Source organism: Perna viridis, chromosome 4 (genome assembly GCF_037379345.1).
Source record: "Perna viridis isolate PV_CMFRI_1.1 ecotype Kerala chromosome 4, ASM3737934v1, whole genome shotgun sequence".
NCBI classification, from domain to species: Eukaryota; Metazoa; Mollusca; class Bivalvia; order Mytilida; family Mytilidae; genus Perna; species Perna viridis.
This window is the reverse complement of record NC_142448.1, coordinates 46,837,691-46,858,683: the sequence shown is the minus strand read 5'-3', so window position 1 is coordinate 46,858,683 and position 20,993 is coordinate 46,837,691. Positions and strand designations below refer to the sequence as shown.

At 31.4% G+C, this 20,993-nt stretch overlaps 1 protein-coding gene across 7 annotated transcripts in view; it reads left to right on the top strand.

The window, feature by feature from the left end:
* Positions 1–20,993, top strand: part of LOC148620302 (tubulin-specific chaperone D-like) — a 92,323-nt gene that overhangs the window by 49,755 nt on the left and 21,575 nt on the right. For 4 of the 7 annotated variants that reach the window (XR_015921774.1, XM_088581064.1, XM_088581059.1 and 1 more), the window contains exons 23-33: positions 1,821–1,875; positions 2,831–2,986; positions 4,590–4,730; positions 5,443–5,526; positions 6,314–6,415; positions 8,105–8,158; positions 10,060–10,198; positions 11,567–11,688; positions 12,271–12,348; positions 13,629–13,718; positions 15,076–15,163. Coding sequence is in view for 5 of the 7 variants with exons in the window: in XM_088581064.1 (XP_088437190.1) it covers positions 1,821–1,875; positions 2,831–2,986; positions 4,590–4,730; positions 5,443–5,526; positions 6,314–6,415; positions 8,105–8,158; positions 10,060–10,198; positions 11,567–11,688; positions 12,271–12,348; positions 13,629–13,718; positions 15,076–15,163 (1,109 nt within the window). In the remaining 2 variants the exon portion in view is untranslated. Of the gene's footprint in view, positions 1–1,820; positions 1,876–2,830; positions 2,987–4,589; positions 4,731–5,442; positions 5,527–6,313; positions 6,416–8,104; positions 8,159–10,059; positions 10,199–11,566; positions 11,689–12,270; positions 12,349–13,628; positions 13,841–15,075; positions 15,164–20,993 lie in introns of those variants that run through there. The other 3 variants (XR_015921775.1, XM_088581060.1, XM_088581061.1) reach the window with 3 other exon arrangements.

Here is a 20,993-nt window from a genome sequence, read left to right as displayed (position 1 = left end):
TATAATAGATAGAATGAAACTTTCGATTGATGAAATGATCCTCATGATAAGTTCTACCAAAGTCTTCATGGAGTCAAAATTGTCGGACAACTTATTTTTAGAGTTATTGCCCTTGAAAAGCAAAAATTTAAGCAGGTGAGCAATTCAAACACCTGGGAGCCTCTTGTTTGTTCTTTTTCAGCAGATGTATAGTAAGCTAATGTCCCCTCAGTCCTAGTGTTATAACAGGGCGTAAGGGGACTCCTGCCCAATTTTTTTTCCAGAGGTTCTTAAAACACTTTGAAGGCATTTCGGATATTTTTTTCCGTGCCTAAGGTACACAGTTGAACTGAAAGCATTTATCAATACATGCACTTTGTCAGTATTTTTTGTCAAACATGGTAACAAGGCGTGATACTTACATGAACTTAGTGGATAGGGCATGGTTTGCCACGTGAGCGATTCAGGCTATTCGAGAGCCTCTTGTTTATGAATCTTCTATCTTTCCCTTTCTTAGGGATGCAGGTAATAATACTTTTGTATTGAAAATCTGAAATAGCTGCTGAATTGTACCCATAATAGGAAGGGTCCAATATCTTTCCCAAAAAAATTTTTAAAAAACAATTGAAAAGCCATCAGAGCCAGGACTTTTTCCATTTTGCATCCTGCTCAACACATTACTACTATACTCATCAAATGCCAAATTACTTTCACATGAATTTTTTTTGTTTTTCATTGAGCTGAATGACATGATTAAAAAATCTATGTTGTCCATGGGTTTGTGGGAAGACTTAAAATTTTTTTTTTTAATTGTGTCAGTTCAGATAATATTTTATTTTGATTCGACACACATATACCATCATCTCTAATTATCTCAGTCATGGTTTTATTGTTAAACACCTTTTTTCTAACTTACAAAAAATTTCTGTACATCTATCTCCACTCTTACTCCAAATTGCACATTGCTGCTCGAACGTTAAACCCCAACAAGCAAACAAACCAAATTGCAAGAAAGCAGAGAACAGTGCCTTCAACAAGATTTTGTCTTTGAATTTTTATCATGAGCTTTTTCTGACCAAAGACTATGATAAGTTTTGTGAAGAATTATTGTTTACATCTTTTTCTAATTGCTCTATTTCTGCCTCTAATTTAGTGAATTTTTTTTATTATTTTCTTTTGATTGTTGAATTCAATAATTGATGGTCTCACTTCTGATCTTTGTCACCACCAGCATAGTACTCATCAATCAATTCCCAATGCACTGCTTGATATGATGAAAATAATCTATATCTCTCAGCAATTCAGCATTAAATTTCCAGTATCCCTTACCTCTTTTTGAAAAGGATGCTGTGAATAAAAAAAAAGTGATTGCAGAATGATCTGTTCTGTATCCAGCCTCAACTTTTTGCTGATTTTAGCAAACAAAAGAATATCCTCAGAAACAAGGAAATAATCTATTCTTCTCTGCTGTAAAGTCTAGACTGATGCCATGTAAACCTTTTTTCATCAGGATGACATACTCCATGGGTTCAGCAGTCCAAAAGAGCTTTTTATTTCCTCAGTGCAGGACAGGTAAAATGATACCTGTCATGCAGTACATTACAGGTATCATTTTACCTGTTCTGTGCTACATTCCAGTCTCTGCAGAATATATAGCTTGTGTTGCTGAATTTAAGTGCATGAACTTCACTGGAAATGTCAGTAAATCATAACATAAAGAAAATAAATGTTTTGTTACATATGCACAAATTTTATTTCAATAAAATTCTATACTCACTTTTGATGTTTATAAAGTTATGTTCATGTATGATCCTAAACCTGAATAATTGTTCTGTTTGTAGAAGCTGTGATAGAAAAGTATCTGAATGAATTAAAGAGTACCATGGAGATGACCAGGTCTGTTGAATATATACAGGATCTTCACATTGCTTAGAGTGCAAGACAGCAACTTAGACACGTTAGGATAATGTTTCAATTTCTCTCTAGAGACTCCAACAGGATAGAGAATAATGAATTTATACCAAATGGTATTGAAAATTGCCTCGTCAAGTTTTTTTCTTGAAGTGTTTGATTCTGTTTCTCACTTCCAAAATTAAATATATGATTAAGTTTGTCAATCAAAATACCCTGTTTGTTGCTATTCTGTTGTATTTACAATATGTATTATTTTTTCATGATGTAGATAGCAGTGATAAATCAAATGTTTCTTTGTGTAAAACATTTTGCAAATTAAAACTGTGAAATAAATTCAGTAATTTCACTCTCTGATTTTCTCCTGCCAAAATGTCACATTACAATTTTCAATCTGTTGATCACAAAGTTAAAAACTTACTGGGTATGTTGAAAATAGGGATAAATTATGGAGAAAATCAATATAAGTACAGTAATCAAAATATAATTACTTGTGCCACGAATGAATTAAAATATAACTTGTCCACTTGTTAAATCTAGACGTTATTTTCCAATCGTTGTCATATTTTGGTTTTTAACTCTTTCCAATTAATCATTATATGTTGATGTCACTTACAACATGCATTTATCTCTTCTGTTGGGGAAATTTGGAAATCTTGTATGACTAAACAAAGGAATATTCATAAGTTAGTACATAATGTAGTTAAGCCCCTTCTCAAATTCTACACTTCAATAAGAGATTTTTTTGCTCAATTTATTGTCACAGTGGTATTTTTACCTGTCTCAACTTTTAAAATTTGAAATAAACTGATAATTATTATACCTTTAAATGATCCTGATATTTCAAGAATTAATTCAATGATTTTAATGTTAAAAATGAAGAAGCAGTTTAAACTGTATTAGATAATTGATGTATACATTTATACACTTGTTTTTGTAGGATGGGATTTGCTCAAGCTATTGGTGCTTTTCCATGTTTCTTTATGAAAGGAAAATTACACAGTGTATTACAGGGTTTGATTAAAGCAACTGAGATTACAGAAAAGGAGATAACTTGGGCAGAATCTAGGAGAGATGCCCTGAAAGCTTTGAACAGGTAAAATGTCACTCATTTTGTAATGTATATTACCAGTACTCAGTTAATTAGTTAAATTGGTAGGTTGATAGATCATTGTTTATTCTGTTTGGCATATTGAGCTACTGTACATTTATTCCACTTAGTCAGGGGTGAATGATATATGTCAAAAACAGAATGTCCGGCTTAAATTGAGAAGAAATGTTGATTACTGCATTTATCAAGAAATTATGGACTGAACAGAGGCCAAACAAACTTTTTTCTGGTCTGGTCTGGCAATTAATTGAGTAAAAGGTATAGATCTGTATGAATTTGTACAAATAGGTCACATAGGCATACTTGTTAAAATTAAATTCCTTATTTCTCAAGTACAATTGCAATTTTTAGGTGAGCTATTGCCATCACTTGGCGTCCGTCGTCATCGTCATCATCATCATCATTAACAATTTCTTAAAACATCTACTTTGAAACTACTGAATAGATTTGTATGAAACTTTTAATTATTGTTCCTTGGAGTATTCTGCACAAAATGACCATTTGGATATGTGATCGGTTGAAAAACATGGCCACCATCACTAAAAATAGAACTAAAGGGTCAGACAGCAGATTTTTGCGTATATCTCCAAAACCATTAGGTTTAGCGAAATTCTGACATGGATAAAAGTATTCAGCATGATGAGTATCTGTGGTCAAACTTTGGTGAAAATCTGTTAACCCATGTTGGAGTTATTGCCCTTTTTGGACATTTTTTGCTGTTTTTGATGTTATTACTTTCAAAATCTTCTGCTCAAAAACTACTATACAGAATTCAATGAAAGTAAGTATTTTGGATTTTTATGGTATCATTAACAAAATGACCATTTGGATTTTTGATCGGTTAAAAAACATGGCCACCATTACTAAAAATAAAACATAGGGGTCGTACAGTAGTTTTTTTGCATATCTTCAAAACCGTTAGGTTTGGCCAATATCTTTCAATTGCTGAAATATCCTTATTATACGGCATGCAAAAGTCTCCAAGGGGTCAAAGTTGTCAGACGACTCCATGTAAGGGTTATTGCCCTTGAGAGGTGAAAAATTATTTTTGTTTACAGTTTTCAGCCAATATCTTGAAAACTATGATTGATAGAATGAAACTTTCAATTGCTGAAATTATTCTTATTATAAGGCCTACAAAAGTCTCCAGGGATCAAAGTTGCTAGATGTCTCCATATAAGAGTTGTTGCCCTTGAAAGGCAAAAAATTGTGTTTTTTTGCAGTTTTCAGTCAATATCTTGAAAACTATAATAGAAACTTCCGATTGATGAAATGATCCTCATGATAAGTCTTACCAAAGTCTTCCTGGAGTAAAATTTGTCGGACAACTTCTTGTTAGAGTTATTGCACTTGAAAAGCAAAAATTTAACCAGGTGAGCAATTGAGGCTCCTGGGAGCCTCTTGTTAATGTTTTTGACCACTTTCATTCTTATCAGAATCTTGTCAAACATTTATTCACAATCCAAATTAAGAGCTGTGTCAAGTCTGAGTATTGTGTCCATATTTGTTAAACTGTTCTTGGTTTGACATCTGCATTGACATCAAGCATCAAGCTGCACCTAGCAAAGCATTTTATCTCTTATTTTAGTGTATGTATAACAGTTGGAGTAGAACCAGAAGGTTCAGCATCTGAAGTAATATGTAGAGATAATCTATGCCAGATCTACGATTCTCTATTTATAGCTATGAGAGACTATACCCTCGATAGTCGTGGGGATGTTGGGGCATGGTAAGTGTTTAGAGATGTGACATGTAGAATCTATGGGAGGTGTCAATTCTCTATTTATAACCATGAGACACTATACCCTCGAAAGTCGTGGGGATGTAGGGGCATGGTAAGTGTTTAGAGATGGGATATGTAGAATCTATGGGAGGTGTCAATTCTCCATACGTAGCCACGAGAGACTATACTCTCGATAGTCGTGGGGATGTAGGGGCATGGTAAGTGTTTAGCCTTTTGTACAACTTTTTTTTACTTTGATAAGAATAATGAATTAGTGAACACTAGCCACATTTAAAAGGTAAAAAAGAACTAAATACAAATAGAATATGAATAAATCATAAAATTATTGAAAAATATGAGTCCAAATTTTCGTCCTTATGGCCTTTCGTCAGGCAAGAAGTAAAGGGATACTTTTTTGCCCCTAACAAAGGCCTTAAGGCCAGAACTTTGGGCTCATATTTTTCAATATTTTTATGTTTTATTCATATTTTATTTGTATTTAGTTTCTTAGAATTATAAAATGAAATAGCATCTACAATAATTGCACAAAACATCTAATCATGTTCAGTGATGTAGTTGGTTGATATCAAGTTTGGAAACTACAAGGTGAACTACTGTGATTAAAACGAAGCTTACAAAAATGAATGGAAACAGTAACAACAATTCAGACCCAGAATTGTATAATGTGCAAAGAAAATCAGTTATCTTATGTTTTCAGGGTTCGAGAAGCCAGTATGTCAGGTCTTAGTGATATTACATCTATGGTTGTCAACAAAGATCTTTCTCTCATTTCACCTCAAATGTAAGTTAAGTGTTAGAATCCGTCTCGATTGACATATGCTGGAAGAAAGGTGTTATTTTCTAAATTCTATTTCTATCTATAATCACATATATAATGTGTCATAAACCTGTTTTGTTAGACATTGAATTACAATCCCTATGACTAATTTAGTGTCTTTTTAGCCTCTATCCTCTGGAGACAATTATTATCTAATTGTGTATATAATTTTTTACAAGTAACCATATCATGATTCTCTAAAAATATCTACTTCTTGGATGGCTACATATTTTGTGATACACATCATGGGTCTGTTTGATATGAATTTGTGATAGATAAATTGTCTGTTGTTGTGTGATTGTGACACATAGATGATGAAATCTGATTGGTTGTAAGTGATGTATTGACGTGTCTTATATAATCTTCTGTAACAACTGGTGATGTCAAAGACGGACAATTGCTAAGACTTCTATATAGATGTTGAATATCAAGCAGCCAAATTATCCTGAAGAATCATGAAGAAAAAGGTTTTATCCATGTATCTCCTGAAGAGTCATAGAGAAAAAGGTTTTATCTATGTATCTCCTGAAATTTTAATATTGCAAAATATCAATTTTAGTTGTCAACATCTTAACATACTTGACAAAGCTTTTTTGTTATGTTGTTGAGATTAAATAATTTGAGTTGATATTTTGTGTTATTCAATTTCCACTTATTATGAAACCTGTAAATATTTCTTGTCCGAATTCTTTCAAATAAAACACATTTTCTGTTATCTATAGTTAATGGTTACTCAATTTTTATTTTTTAGATCCAAAAACCTATTTTGTTCATTATTACAACAGGCATGTGAAAAGATAGATAGAACAAGGTCACATGCTGGACTTGTGTTTAGCAAACTTTTATATTACAAGTAAGTACGGTTATCTTCCGAACAGGACAACGTCTCATGCTTGACCTGTCAACTTTTAAATTAAAAGTAAGTGCAGTTTTTTTATGTCATGGAAACATTTTATTATATAAAACAGTTGTACCTGACATTTTTGTAGTGTTTACTTAAAGTTCAATAGTTCAAGATAAAGTTAATTACTAGATTTAGTACTCTCTGCAGAACCGTTGCAAATCGTAATGACATTAATGGCTTTATGTCTTAAGTTTGTCTGACCACTGTTGTGTTCACCTGTTATAAAGTTTTAGATTTGTTGATATTACACCATGTAACTGAATAGATGTTTCTATCAATATAGCAATGCTCTGAGCTACAATTTTTACTTGGATCAACTTTTATGCCAATGGTTGTGCCTGCTCTATTGAGAAAATAAAGATCATTTTTTATTTGTTAATCTGAGAAAAATGTTATGAGATAGAAAACACTTATCTATAGAGATATGGAGGAACTATTACCAAGGATCAATTTGATCAGGGTTACTACTGCTGATGATTCCAATAATGTAAGAGGAAGTGATGACAAGTCTAGGTCTTCATTTAATCATTTTAAACCATTTAGATTTTATCATCTGTACTTATGTAGCAAATTCTTGCTCAAATACATGTGCATGTAAGATTATAATTTTTTTACCCAAAGTTTGAGTGATGTAGGATCTCATTTTTGGTTATTTTGCTTTGTACATATAATTGTATGTGAGAGCTGTTCCATTTTTGGGGAGACACTTAGCTTTACAGAATTCAATGAAAGTTGGTACTTTTGTTTTATAGGGTATCCTAACAAAATGACCATTTGGATTTTTGATTCTGTTTAAAAACATGGCTGCTGTTGCTGAAAATAAAACAATGGGGTCAGACAGCAGATTTTTGCATATATCTCCACATGGGTAAAAGTATTCAACATGATGAGATCTGTCTGTGGTGAAATTTTGGTGAAAATCTGTTGACCCATGTTAGAGTTATTGCCATTTTTGTGCCCTTTTTGAATGTTTTTTGCTGTTTTTGGTGTTATGACTTTATAAAAATCATCTCCTCAGAAACTATAGCTTGCAATTGCTGAAATCATCCAATGATCCTTATTATAAGGCTTACAAAAATCTCCAATGAATCAAATGGGGTCAAAATTGTCTGACAACTCCTTGTTAGAGTTATTGCCCTTGAAAGGCAAAAAAATTAACCAGGTGAGCGATTCAGGCTCCTGGGACCCTCTTGTTTAAACATACATTGTTATCTAACCTTGACAAATTAAATAAAAAATTATAGACTTAGAATTTATTTTATGGGTAAGCCTGGCCATTACCTTGTATGTATTCATGAAACAGTCCTAACAACATTTACAGTAATTCAAACACAATATGAAATTGTGATAATTAGGAAGTAAAGTTAAAGAAATACAATGTAAAAGAATGGTGTAAAGTGTTTATACTACACAAAAATTTGATGTAGTTTAATCATAAATTATGTTATGTAGATTTATCAAATAGAAGAACTTCAGAATCCTTTTGAATTTAATTCAGCTGGATCTAGAATTTAAGTTAAATATACTTTTTATACCTTTCATTTATTGTACAATTAATAGTTTTAAACTTCTGTGTTATTTTGTTATGCAGAAAAAAAACTTTTTGCAAATTTACAGTCTGTCTCTTTTTTTTTTCAGTCCTGAAATCCCACATATACCTCATAAATTAGCTTTAGAACAAATTTTCCCAAGGTGAGTTGTGATATTACATTATAAATTGTTTGTTCCATTTTCTATTTCTAATTGTTCCATATTCTATATTTTACAAAACATATTCAATTTTCTATTTCTGGAAGTTTTAAATTTTATCTACTATTTTTTACAAAACTTATTATAAAAATGTACCCAAAATCAATTGATACTAAAATTGAATTATAAGGGATGAGTGGAATATTTATTTCTGTCTATTAGAAATAATTTTAATGTCCATGGTGAATATTGCAAGAAACCTGCTTCGCAACACTTGATTATGAATATTTCTTCATAGAAACAAATATTACATTCATTACTTAATTATGCCCCCACTCCGAAGGATGCAGTGTACTGTTTTACCCTTGTCCGTGTTTCCATTCGTAACAATTTTTTCCTTCAGACTTTCCTCAACAACTACTCATCACATCTGCTTGAAATTTTAACCCATTCTTCCTGTATGTATGCTATATGGTGGGATCCATTTTCGAGGACAACTTCCTGTTTACCAAGCACTTTGTTTATATTCCTTATATCATGATTGAAAGGAAGGGAATCACTAGTGAGCAGTCCGTCACAGATTTCCTGTTATTCTTATTTCAAAATTCTATTTACATGAGTTTCAAATTCTAAATATAATGAGAATAGGTATGGTGTATATTTCTCAAAGACAACAACCCCACAAAGGATGAAAATGTCTGTACAGTTTGCATCATGTTTACTATATAATTACTAGTTCTACATTAGTAGTTGCATCAATTCCATGTGTTGTGTTTCAGATTTGCACATTGTACTATTCGGTCTAGAACTTTAGAGAATAGAAAACAAAGTATAGAATTTTTAACAATGATCTTAGTCACCTTCTAAATAGTACTACATGTATTAATGATCTCCCTGGTCGAAAGACAGATTTTAGAAGGAACATAAATGAAATTTGTAATGAATTCAAGCATATTGTCTTTTAGGGATTTTTAACTTTGTAAACTACTAGATAATCTCTTGGAAATCATAACTCAGTTTGGAAAAGTTTCTTATACAACAATTTATACACATAACCATTGTGGGAAAATGTCAAATACTTTTTTACAAGCTTTAGAAGCAGTTAATTTGCAATGCTTTTCAATATTCATGCATTGTTTTTATCCTGAAACTTTATTTAAAGTGAAAAATTTGTAATAAATGCAGGAAAAAAAAGACCATAAATCATTTCATTTATGCCATCCCTTGAACACAAACATACATGTATTAGGCAGCACCCAAACCTTATTTACCTGTTTTCTGCTTTAGATGTTGCTGAAAATTACAATATTATGTTATAATACAAATACTGCAATGTTTTATTCAACACTCTGAATTTGTATACATGTAGTAAAGAAATAAGAACAATTACAAAATTACCAAACGCCAATCTGATCCATAATCAAGTCAAGTCCAAAATAATTATCTGACAAAATAGATATTTCATCACCTGAGTAGCTGGTTCCACAGTGGTCCTAACTTGGTATAGGCATTTGAAACGAAATGGTAGGTCACAGCATGCCAAAGTTGAAAGGAAGCATAGTTGCAGGATACATAAAGTTATTTCACAGATATTCATGTGTTATTGTACAAACTGTACACAGCTGTGTATCCTATTTTCAACCTTTGCACTATAACTCAAAAATAATTTGAGGAATTTTAACTTTGGTAGAATATTTGTCTTGGAAGTATGCTTGTTTTTGGTTGAATATTTGTCTTGGGAGGATGCTCCTTATTGGATTTTCTTAATTTCCAATTTCTTTCATTTCAGAGTTATTTTACTATACCATGTTTACATGCAGAAAAGTGGTCATATCCAATTGTAGTTAATACATTGTATTTCTATTTATTTTTTATACATTAGTGTGTGCTGTTTTCATTTGTAGAACAGAAATAAATAACCTAAACTGGGCTGCCCCATCAGATACATTTCCTCGATGTGTTAAGCTGCTAGGCTGTGATGATTATTTATACAGTGTTTTGTTAGGCTTTACTGTTAGTGTTGGAGGCATAACTGAATCATTAGTAAGTATGTTATCCCTGTAGTAATTAATGGGATTATGGGTAATAATATGAAAGTGATGAACAAATAAGTATTGATTAGTCAAGTGCCAAAATATTGTACTGTATAATTTCATTGGTCATTATTCATGTAGGTAGTTTTCAAGTTTAAATAACAAGAAGGTTTCAATTGTCTCTTCTTCTCTAGGTGATTTTTGTCATTGCATTTCAGTTCTGAATTCTAAGTAGAGTTTAAATCCACCTCTATTGACCCCCTGTTTATAATTTGTGGACAAATTAACAAAATGCTAAATAGCTAATACTACTTGTATTATGAAATTCTAAAATGTTACATCTTAGACATTGTTACAAAGAATAATCAAGGGAACCAAGGTTATAGCGGTAATCAAAAGAATGTAATCCAGGGACAAAGACCAGACATGGAAAACAGACATACACAACAAAGAACATGAAGTAACTAAAATCATACATACAAAAAAACAAAAGAAAATGAGCAACTCAGACTCCACTAAAAACTGGGAGCATGGACCAAGTGTACCAGTAGGGTAAGGGTCCTCTGCTTTTCCCGGGTAGACAAACGAGGAAAGGAAAACTATGACACATTGAATAAATCAGTTTTCATGGCACAGATGGATACACCATAACGATCCACGAGTTCATGATGATGACCATAAAACTTCTGTAGTGATGACTTCAATCTTATAGCAACATAACCCTGTTCCAGAAGCTGATTTGTTAGAATTCTAGCGCAATACAAAAAGTCTGCATAGTTTCGGCAAGCTCTGGCATAACGTACGAGTTGCGATATGAACACTCCATACGCAAGTGGTGAAGGGATGTTGCCACAAATGAAAGGTGTGTTCAAGTTTCTCCAACATTAAATTATTAGACTAAAACAGCATCAAGTAAGGTTAGGTAAATTTAAACAAACCCTTTTGAGGACCCCATAATCCCTAACATTAAATTGATGTTGTTTTAGTCTAATAATTAAATGTTGGAGAAACGTGAATAAACTGTTACAAAAGACAAGTTTAACTAAAGTACAAGGTTAATAGTCACATCATCCTCATGTGGTCATGCAAAATACTAAAATCCTATCTTTGAAGAATAAAAGTTGCTGGCTGGACTGTTCACTGTAGGACTAGAACACTTCTCACAATGGAACACAGTTAATAATACATGTATCTATAATTTGATAACAAAGAACTGAAACACTGTCATAAAAATTATTTGCTCAGCTAATGCTAATTTGATATTCTGTTCTGAATTAGTTGTTCTGTATCTGTCAGTGCTACTATATTTCTGGCAATGGCTGAAGATACTTCATTAAAATTATGTGTTATTATATGTGTATAATTTTTTTTATTTCAGGTAAAATTTTCAAGTAGTTCAATGGAATCATATTTAAGAACTATTCAAGAGGACAAGGATCAGTTATCTAAATTTATACAAGTATTACTTCAGTTATTTAAAGATTACCAGAAAAAAGATAGGTAAGATGAGTAATGTTGGACTTGACTTCTAAATAGTACTTTATGGTTTTGCTTCAGTTAAAAAAGATGTCATTTCATTCTTGATATATTCAATTTAAGTAATTTTATTGTTACCGTTTTGGTAAAAGCATGTTTCCCATGAAAAAGTATTCCTAGTTTTATCTGTCCACGAAGACACAAAAATTTGAACCCAGGCAAGATGTGATTCCCGTTGTATAACACTCACCAATCATAGTGTAGCTTGTGTATGCAATTAGAAGAAAAGCTATGACAGGTGCTGTATTAATGTCCATTACTAAGTAACAGAATATAGGATTGTCCAAAATACCAATATAGTTTAATGCCTGTTAGAGACAGAGCTATTTGTACTCAATTAACATTTGACTTTGTTGATTATGTACCAATTTGTTGTTATATCGCTGTGCATCTGCATTTAAAGTTTGATAAAGTTCAAACAACTATTTCCTAACTGTGTAAGTCATTTCTGAAAAAAAAAACACCACTGATGGAATAATTTTGAGCCATTCGTTGAATGCTTTTAAATTCTAATAAAAAAAAAATTAATTTTATTTTCATTTTTAGAGTATCAATTCCATTATTAAAGATGTTAGACCAGCTGTTGTCTAAGGGATGTTTTGATTTGTTTGTTTCTGATGACAGGTAACAATTTATATAGTTGTATGGATTTTTTAAGCCCACTTCTTTTTGCATCAGGAGCATTAACTTAAGCTGCAGTTTGAAACCTTACGTGTATGTCTGTCCTATGACTTTTGTTGCAAAAATCTTGACAACCTTTCAAAAGAACAACTTAGAATTTTGTAGGCAGCTTCACCATGATGCATTTCACTGTATGTTACAGTGTTTTCAAAAGTAGCCAGTAGTTGGCAGAACTCAGCTGTCTGTGCAAAATGAAGGTGCTGCCTACTGACGTTATAAATGTTTCTGTATTTTTTAATGCAAAGGAATGTCTTAGAATATCTTATTTATGCTCAATGCTCAAGGGCCAGTGACCATCAAATATGAATTTCACTGACCATTGATTAAAACAAGTTCATGTGAGGCTGTGTCACTGACAAAACTTGCCGAAACATACACGTGACAAATTTGTAACCCTGTTCAGATTTGAGTTACATTGCCAATACTTCCTTCAGGGTTATTTTCAGTGTTCATGGCATTTACTGGCTTCTCCTTCAAGATTTCATGATATGAATGAAATTTCGTTTGTCTTTCGCAACTTTACCCAAAAAATTTGATGGTCTATGAAACAAGAATAACAGACTAAAGTGTCGTCAAGTGTGATACTGACTTAGGCTTAGGGGTTTTCTTATGTCAGATGCTTTACAGAACTAATTTCTGAGATTCATAAAATGGACTACCTTGAAAGATTAAAATTCAGTGCAACAAATTTGGCCCAGCTTACCATTTCCATTGCACTAGAATGACAAAAATCATGGGAATCCTGCAAGGGCATGCTGTAGATTGAACACTGAATATGTCTGGTTGAGTACTAGGTGTGCTTTTTGCCTTGCTTGAATATTGTTTAACCACTATAAGAATAAAAGAAACAGATGATGATAGAAGTATGACATCAACATCAACAAATATAATTTTGTGGTTAAATTCAGTAGAATTGATAATCATCACTATCAAAACATAAAATGAGAAAGAAATATGGAAGAAATCAAGTTAATACAAAATACATTCTCCTTTCTCTAGCTGCTCTATTTATTAGTTGGAAAAAAATTTGAATGTCCTATAAAAAAACAATCATTTTTCTAAGCTTCAAAATGCACCATGAATTGATCAGATTCCAGGATTTTGCAAGATTTATCTTCAGCATGGTTCTGCAGTTTATGTTACAAACATTTGAGGCATTTTTGAGAATATATATATCTTGACTACAAATGTGCTATGGTTTGTATATCTGTTTCTATTTCTAGTAGCACTTTCCCCACAGAAGTGCTAGACCTTACTAAGAAGGAGATATCTAGGAGTGGTGACCCCCATAAACTGATGGCAAGTGCTGATGTGTAAGTATGATAACCACATAAGGAGCAGTGACTTGCATGAACTGATGACAAGTGCTGATGTGTAAGTGTGATAACCATATGAGGAGTGGTGAACCCCACAAACTGACGGCAAGTGCTGATGTGTAAGTATAATAAGCAAATCAAGAGTGGTAACACACAAACTGATGGCAAGTGTTGATGTGTAAGTATGATAACCATATAAGGAGTGGTGACACACAAACTAATGACAAATGCTGATGTGTAAGTAGATAGTTTACCTTCTTTTATTGTTATTTTTTAGTTCCTTTGAACAGGAATTTTAAGTGATTTGAAATACATTATTTCAATGACATTGAACTATTCATTCCTTGGTTTTTAATCATTACCTTTATTAAAGTGATGCAGGCAAATCATGGAAAAGGGTTTTTCTGCCATTTCAAATACTCTAATGGAGTATAGTTATCCTTGTGTCCTTCATTCGTCTTTTTTTTTCTATTGTGTACATTGAATTTACTTTTCTTGAAACTGAAATAACATTTTCAAGTATTCATTTCCATATCAGTTATAGTCCTTGAACCAGAACTGATCCATAACAGGTATATTCCCTGAACTGATCCATAACAGGTATAGTCCCTGAACCGATCCATATCAGGTATAGTCCCTGAACCAACCCGTGTAACTGTTTGATGCAACAATGACTAATGATTGAATAATCGCTGACAGATTGATAATCCATGGCCAGTGACTGATATGATTGCAGTTTTGTTATGTTTACATGACAATTGATTATATAAATTTCATAATTAGTATTAAAACAAATCCATTATAGTGCTATATTTGATATATTATGAATTGTAAATATCAAATCTACATTGAGTATTTCATTGAAATAAATTTAAGAAAAGTTATTAATTGATGTTTTGATTTATATCATTTAGTAAATATTTGTAAAAATGGAAAAACAAAACAAAGAAATCCATAATACATGTATATCAAACGATCAGTGGTCACATCATAGAAAATAGCATTGATAACTGGTTTCATGGATTGGATTTACTGATTGATGACTGATCAGAAACTTATCATTGACTGATGACTTATAGCAATTATAATTGCATGGATCAGTTCAGGTACATGCAGTTATAAACACATGGAAGAAAGTAATGGTTGATATGCTAAATTAAACTAAAATGACAGAAACATTTAAATTCACCATTTTCATATTTGTTTCATTCTTGTTCTTTGTTTTAATTTGATAAACTTAAATTTATTATAATTTTTTTGTATTGAATCAAAAGAGGCATTGCTTTTTAAAATTGAATATATCCATAATAATAAATATTGTCAACAGTATTTCTTTTGAATCTTTCATTTTCAGATTTTGTGGTTTACTCCAATTTGGTGAGAAGACAAGGAAGCAATCTTTGACACAGTTGCTGATCTTAGTCTGCCATAAGTACCCAAGAGTATGTGCTATACGTAGAATTATTTTTATACCCCGACTCAATCAGTTGGTGGTATTTTGGAATCACCTTGTCTGTCTGTCCACATGTACTTTTTGTTGCTATTCGACATTATCTTAAATATGCTGTACATGTTTTTCACTCTCTTTGGATTTATAGATGAGCTATCCAAATTAATTCATGCAATTTTGCTTTATGATTATGTTATATTTGTTGAACTTAATTTTTTTTTAAGGTAAAAACATAAAAAAGCATAATATAATGTAAAATGCAACTACTAAGATAAATTAAAAGGTCAATTGTTCCAGAACAATTGAAAGGTCTTTCCCACCAACTCTCTCCTGACAACAATCGCATTCATGAGAAATTACCATTGCCATACATCTAATGACATATTGTGTTCTAGTCTGTAGAGTTGGCGCGATCAACAATATTTATTTTTTGTATATATTTTAAAAGGTGAGGTATTTGACAATTATTAAATTTGCAAAATAGTTCTGATTCTTATAGTTCTTGGTAGAGATTCCTCATACTTTGTAAGAAATAATTCCAAATCATCTTCCAAATATACAGAGGAAGATGTTTACAAAATGCTGGAATTTTTAATCGACGACATATTTGTCCAGTGTGATGGACATGTTTTTCAACAAACAGTAGGCATTCCAATGGGAACTAATTGTGCTCCTTTACTTGCTGACTTATTTCTTCACTCTTATGAGGCTGACTTTATAGCTGATTTGATCAGAAAAAAAGAATATTGTTTGGCTAGATCCTTCAATCTCAGTTTCCGCTATATAAATGACGTATTATCTTTAAACAATCCTAATTTTGGGGATTTGATACATCGCATCTACCCAAAAGAACTTGAGATAAAGAATATTACAGATAATGTGAAGTCAGCCTCATATCTTGACCTACACTTAGAAATCGATGGTAAAGGAAAACTATTGACAAAACTTTACGACAAACGTGATGACTTTTCATTCAGAATTGTCAATTTTCCTTTCATCTGTGGCAACATCCCTTCGGCTCCTGCATATGGAGTGTTCATATCACAACTCATACGCTTTGCCAGAGCTTGCCCAAACTACGTAGACTTTTTTATCCCGCTAGAAGTCTAACAAATAGGCTTCTGGAACAGGGTTATGTTGCTACAAGATTGAAGTCATCACTACAGAAGTTTTATGGTTGTCATCATGAACTCGTGGATCGTTATGGTGTATCCATCAGCACCATGAAAACTGATTTATTCAACAGGTCATGGTTTGCCTTTCCTCGTTTGTCTACCCCGGACTTGACTTTTTATGAGCAACTCGGTGGGTGTTTCTTGAAAAACAGAGGGTGCTTACCCTACCGGTGCACCTGGTCCATGCTCCCAGTTTTTAGTGGAGTCCGAGTTGCTCATTTACTTTTGTTACTTTGTATTTAAGATTTTAGTTACTTTATGTTCTTTGTTGTGTGTGTCTGTTTTCCATGTCTGGTCTTTGTCCCTGGATTACATTCTTTTGATTACCGCTGTAATCTTGGTTCCCTTGATTACTCTTATAAGAAAGATGAATTCTTTAGTAACTGTGTTGTAATGAACTATTTTGTCCTGTCAATTTGATCAATACAATTAGTTAAGAACAAAATGAACTTGTGATTTTCATGAAAATAGATAAATTCAAAGGGAGATAATTATAAGGTATCCCACAGCAAAAGGTCTCAATTGTCACTTCCAGGTCAAATGGCCACCCCTCTATGAAGTACTAAAAAAACACTTAACCTAGTAAGGGTATTATTTGACTGTGTATTGAACAAATGTGGTCAAAATAAAACTCTGATTGTAAACTCTAAATTCGTACTTATAAGTCTCTACAAAAGTATGAGTATTGTGTATAAGTGTGAATAATGTGCCACAATTGTGTAAGTTGGAACAACAATATCGAAACAAAGTGACTTTACAAAATTACTGTGCAATAACTGTTTAGATATTTTGAAAACCAAGAAGTTAGTCTCTGTTCTTGCTATTTAAAGGCAACTAAAAAGAGTCAATGTAAATTGATTCAGTACATGAGTACTCTGATTTTTCTATTTTAATGACAATTGAAAATTATTAATACATGTTTGTTTATTGTGATATTCTCGCTATGATATTGTTTAAATGTTAGGCCATACATCAGGTTGTTTTGCATTTAAAGATCATAAATAGTGGTTTTTACTGATAAAAAGCTGGACATCCTCGATTAGGTGCCGATGATAGGTCTAAGGCCAATTTTTTTAAAAATATATTGGAAGTGTACTTTTAAAGACAGTTTTCAGAAACTAACATTCATGCTTGTATTAACATTGTTTACTTATTGTCTTATAATATAGGATTATTGCATGAATACTGGTGAATGTCGTCCCGAGCAGAATATTATATTGCTCGAGCTTGTGAGTGCAATATAATATTCTGCGAGGGACAATATTCACCAGTATTCATGCAATAACCCTTTTATTATATAGTAATAAATATTTCAGTTAACATACTAATTTGTTGGATATAATGCATTTTACGTTATATGTGTTTTATTGCACTAGTTCAAATATGATGCATAATAAATATATGAACTAGTGCAATATGAATTTATGAATGTTTGATAAATTGTAGTAAAATTGAAAGGAATGCATTTTTTGTTTGTATTATTTGAAAGAAAAATGGAATCACAATAACACGGAAATATGTTGGACAGTTCAAAACACATTTTAAGTGAGTTTTATTCCTGGGACCTGTGATAAATCCAGTGGAAGTATTCGCTTGAACTTTTTTACGGGTGGTGGTAACGATTCAAAGTTTGCCTGGCGCTGATGCTGACCTTCACATACAGATTTCTTTTTCTGCTTGTCTATAAAGTCTTTGACTCCTTGTCTGTCAACATTTAATACAGCATTATTTGCCTCTTCTTGTGGTATTTCTTCAAATTCCGCATTTTGTAACAACCTGTCAATATCCTGTTCAGCCATTCCTTTAAGCAGACGGCAACAGTGCAATAAATTTAAAAACGTATTCGGAATGTCTCCGAATTTTTCCAGATACAAATGAAAGTTTGAATGCAAATACCGGGATATATTGCATGCTTTGTTTTCTATTGATTTGAATAGGAAAATATTTATTACTATATAATAAGAAGATTTGTCCTATCTCTGTTTAAGGGATGTCAAGTCTTACTGCGGCTATTTTATAATATTGCACCATGGTTCATCGTTACTCAAGTATGGTACTTGATTTTGTTATTGTTTTTATTTTTAAAGGATAAGTATGGCAAGCCAAAGTTGAAAAAAATCAATATTTTGTGATAGTAGAAAATGAATTTTTAATATTACAAAATCATTTTTTTAATATTAGAAAAGATTTTTTAATATTAGAAATTCATTTTGTAATATTAAAAATTCATTTTCTAATATTATAAATTCCCGATTTAGTAATATTATAAAATATCACACATTTCGTTATATTACAAACTGAATTTGTAATATTAGAAAATGAATTTGTAATATCAGAAAATGAATTTGTAATATTAGAAAATCAGTCACATTTTTTAATATTACAAATTGATTTTCTAATATTAAAGAATCACAACTGAATTTGACAAATCCATTTTCTAATACTAGAAAATCAATTTCTTATATTAAAAAATCGTTTTTTAATACTAGAAATACAATTAAATTTATAATATTAAAAAAGTGTTTTGTGATATTAGAAATCTAATTTGTAATATTAGAAAATGAATTCGTAATATTAGAAAATCATTTTTTAATATTAGAAAATGCTCATTTTTGTCCACTTTAACTTGCCAAAGATAAGTGTGAGAATATTAGAAATGCTGAAAATTCATTATAATCTTTTGCAGAATTATTGCTTCACTAATATTTTCAAAATAGAATATTTTAATTTGTTCTATTTATCGAAACAATACGCAAATGGTGAATACATATTGCAACTTTTTGAGCACATCGATGACGGGGAGAGGTAACAAAAAAGTAATACTGGAGGTCGCAATAAAAAAATATCAAAAAAGAAGTTCTAATTAAATTATCCTTGTCGTAGAAAATGATAGTCATCAGTTTGAAAAGTAAGAACATACAAGCAAATTTAAACTTCATTTTTCCACTTAAAATTTGGAGTTACGGTGCTCTGACCATATATGTTATAATGATTAAGTAAGCTGTTTCAAACGAAATAAATATTTGTCATGTAACTAAATATGCATTCATGGATTCATTTGAAGCTTTGAATAAAATTAGTGAAGGTTTCTGATTAAAAGCAGCTACGAAATTACCCTTGAGCACAAGGCAATCATACTCCATTATCACATTTTCATTATATAAATCATGATTGTTGGATTATTTTAGAAAAATCTTTATCCATATTCTTTTTTTAGATTAGTTTTATAAAACAAATACACTAATTATGGTAAGAACTGTTGTTTTCAACGTGTGCACCAATTTTCAAAGAGAGAGGTGATATTCGATAACCAAAACGGACAAAGACACCACTAAAGGAATTCGTTGTATACAAATATAGTTCCAAATGTCGATGGAGAGTTTTCCTATATAGATACATATTTGGACTGTAAATACTGTCTTACCAGTAGTTATAACTCATATTATAAAGACATAAACAAAATTCTACAGCAAAAAAGTGCCTAATAAAGATTCAGAAATGACCATACAAATGAGGTGAAATATTTGTCAAAGTTTGACAAAGAATCATGAATTGCATAACATACTGCAAATCATTTAAGATCATCAGTGAAGGTCCCAAGTCTATATGACTAACGGTTTAAAAGTTTAGTGACCAACTGAAGAATTTCATTTTAGGTTGCGAAATCGCGTAACCAGGGAAACTTCTAATCTTTTCGCTTTTTGCCTGGCGCTGACGCTGACTTTCACATACAGATTTCTTTTTCTGCTTGTCTATAAAGTCTTTGACTCCTTGTCTGTCAACATTTAATACAGCATCATTTGCCTCTTCTTGTGGTATTTCTTCAAATTCCGCATTTTGTAACAACCTGTCAATATCCTGTTCAGCCATTCCTTTAAGCAGACGACAACAGTGCAATAAATCTAAAAACGTATTCGGAATGTCTCCGAATTTTTCCAGATACAAATGAAAGTTTGAATGCAAATACCGGGATATATTGCATGCTTTGTTTTCTATTGATTTGAATAGGAAAATATTTATTACTATATAATAAGAAGATTTGTCCTATCTCTGTTTAAGGGATGTCAAGTCTTACTGCGGCTATTTTATAATATTGCACCATGGTTCATCGTTACTCAAGTATGGTACTTGATTTTGTTATTGTTTTTATTTTTAAAGGATAAGTATGGCAAGCCAAAGTTGAAAAAAATCAATATTTTGTGATAGTAGAAAATGAATTTTTAATATTACAAAATCATTTTTTTAATATTAGAAAAGATTTTTTAATATTAGAAATTCATTTTGTAATATTAAAAATTCATTTTCTAATATTATAAATTCCCGATTTAGTAATATTATAAAATATCACACATTTCGTTATATTACAAACTGAATTTGTAATATTAGAAAATGAATTTGTAATATCAGAAAATGAATTTGTAATATTAGAAAATCAGTCACATTTTTTAATATTACAAATTGATTTTCTAATATTAAAGAATCACAACTGAATTTGACAAATCCATTTTCTAATACTAGAAAATCAATTTCTTATATTAAAAAATCGTTTTTTAATACTAGAAATACAATTAAATTTATAATTTACCAACTGAAGAATTTCATTTTAGGTTGCGAAATCGCGTAACCAGGGAAACCTCTAATCTTTTC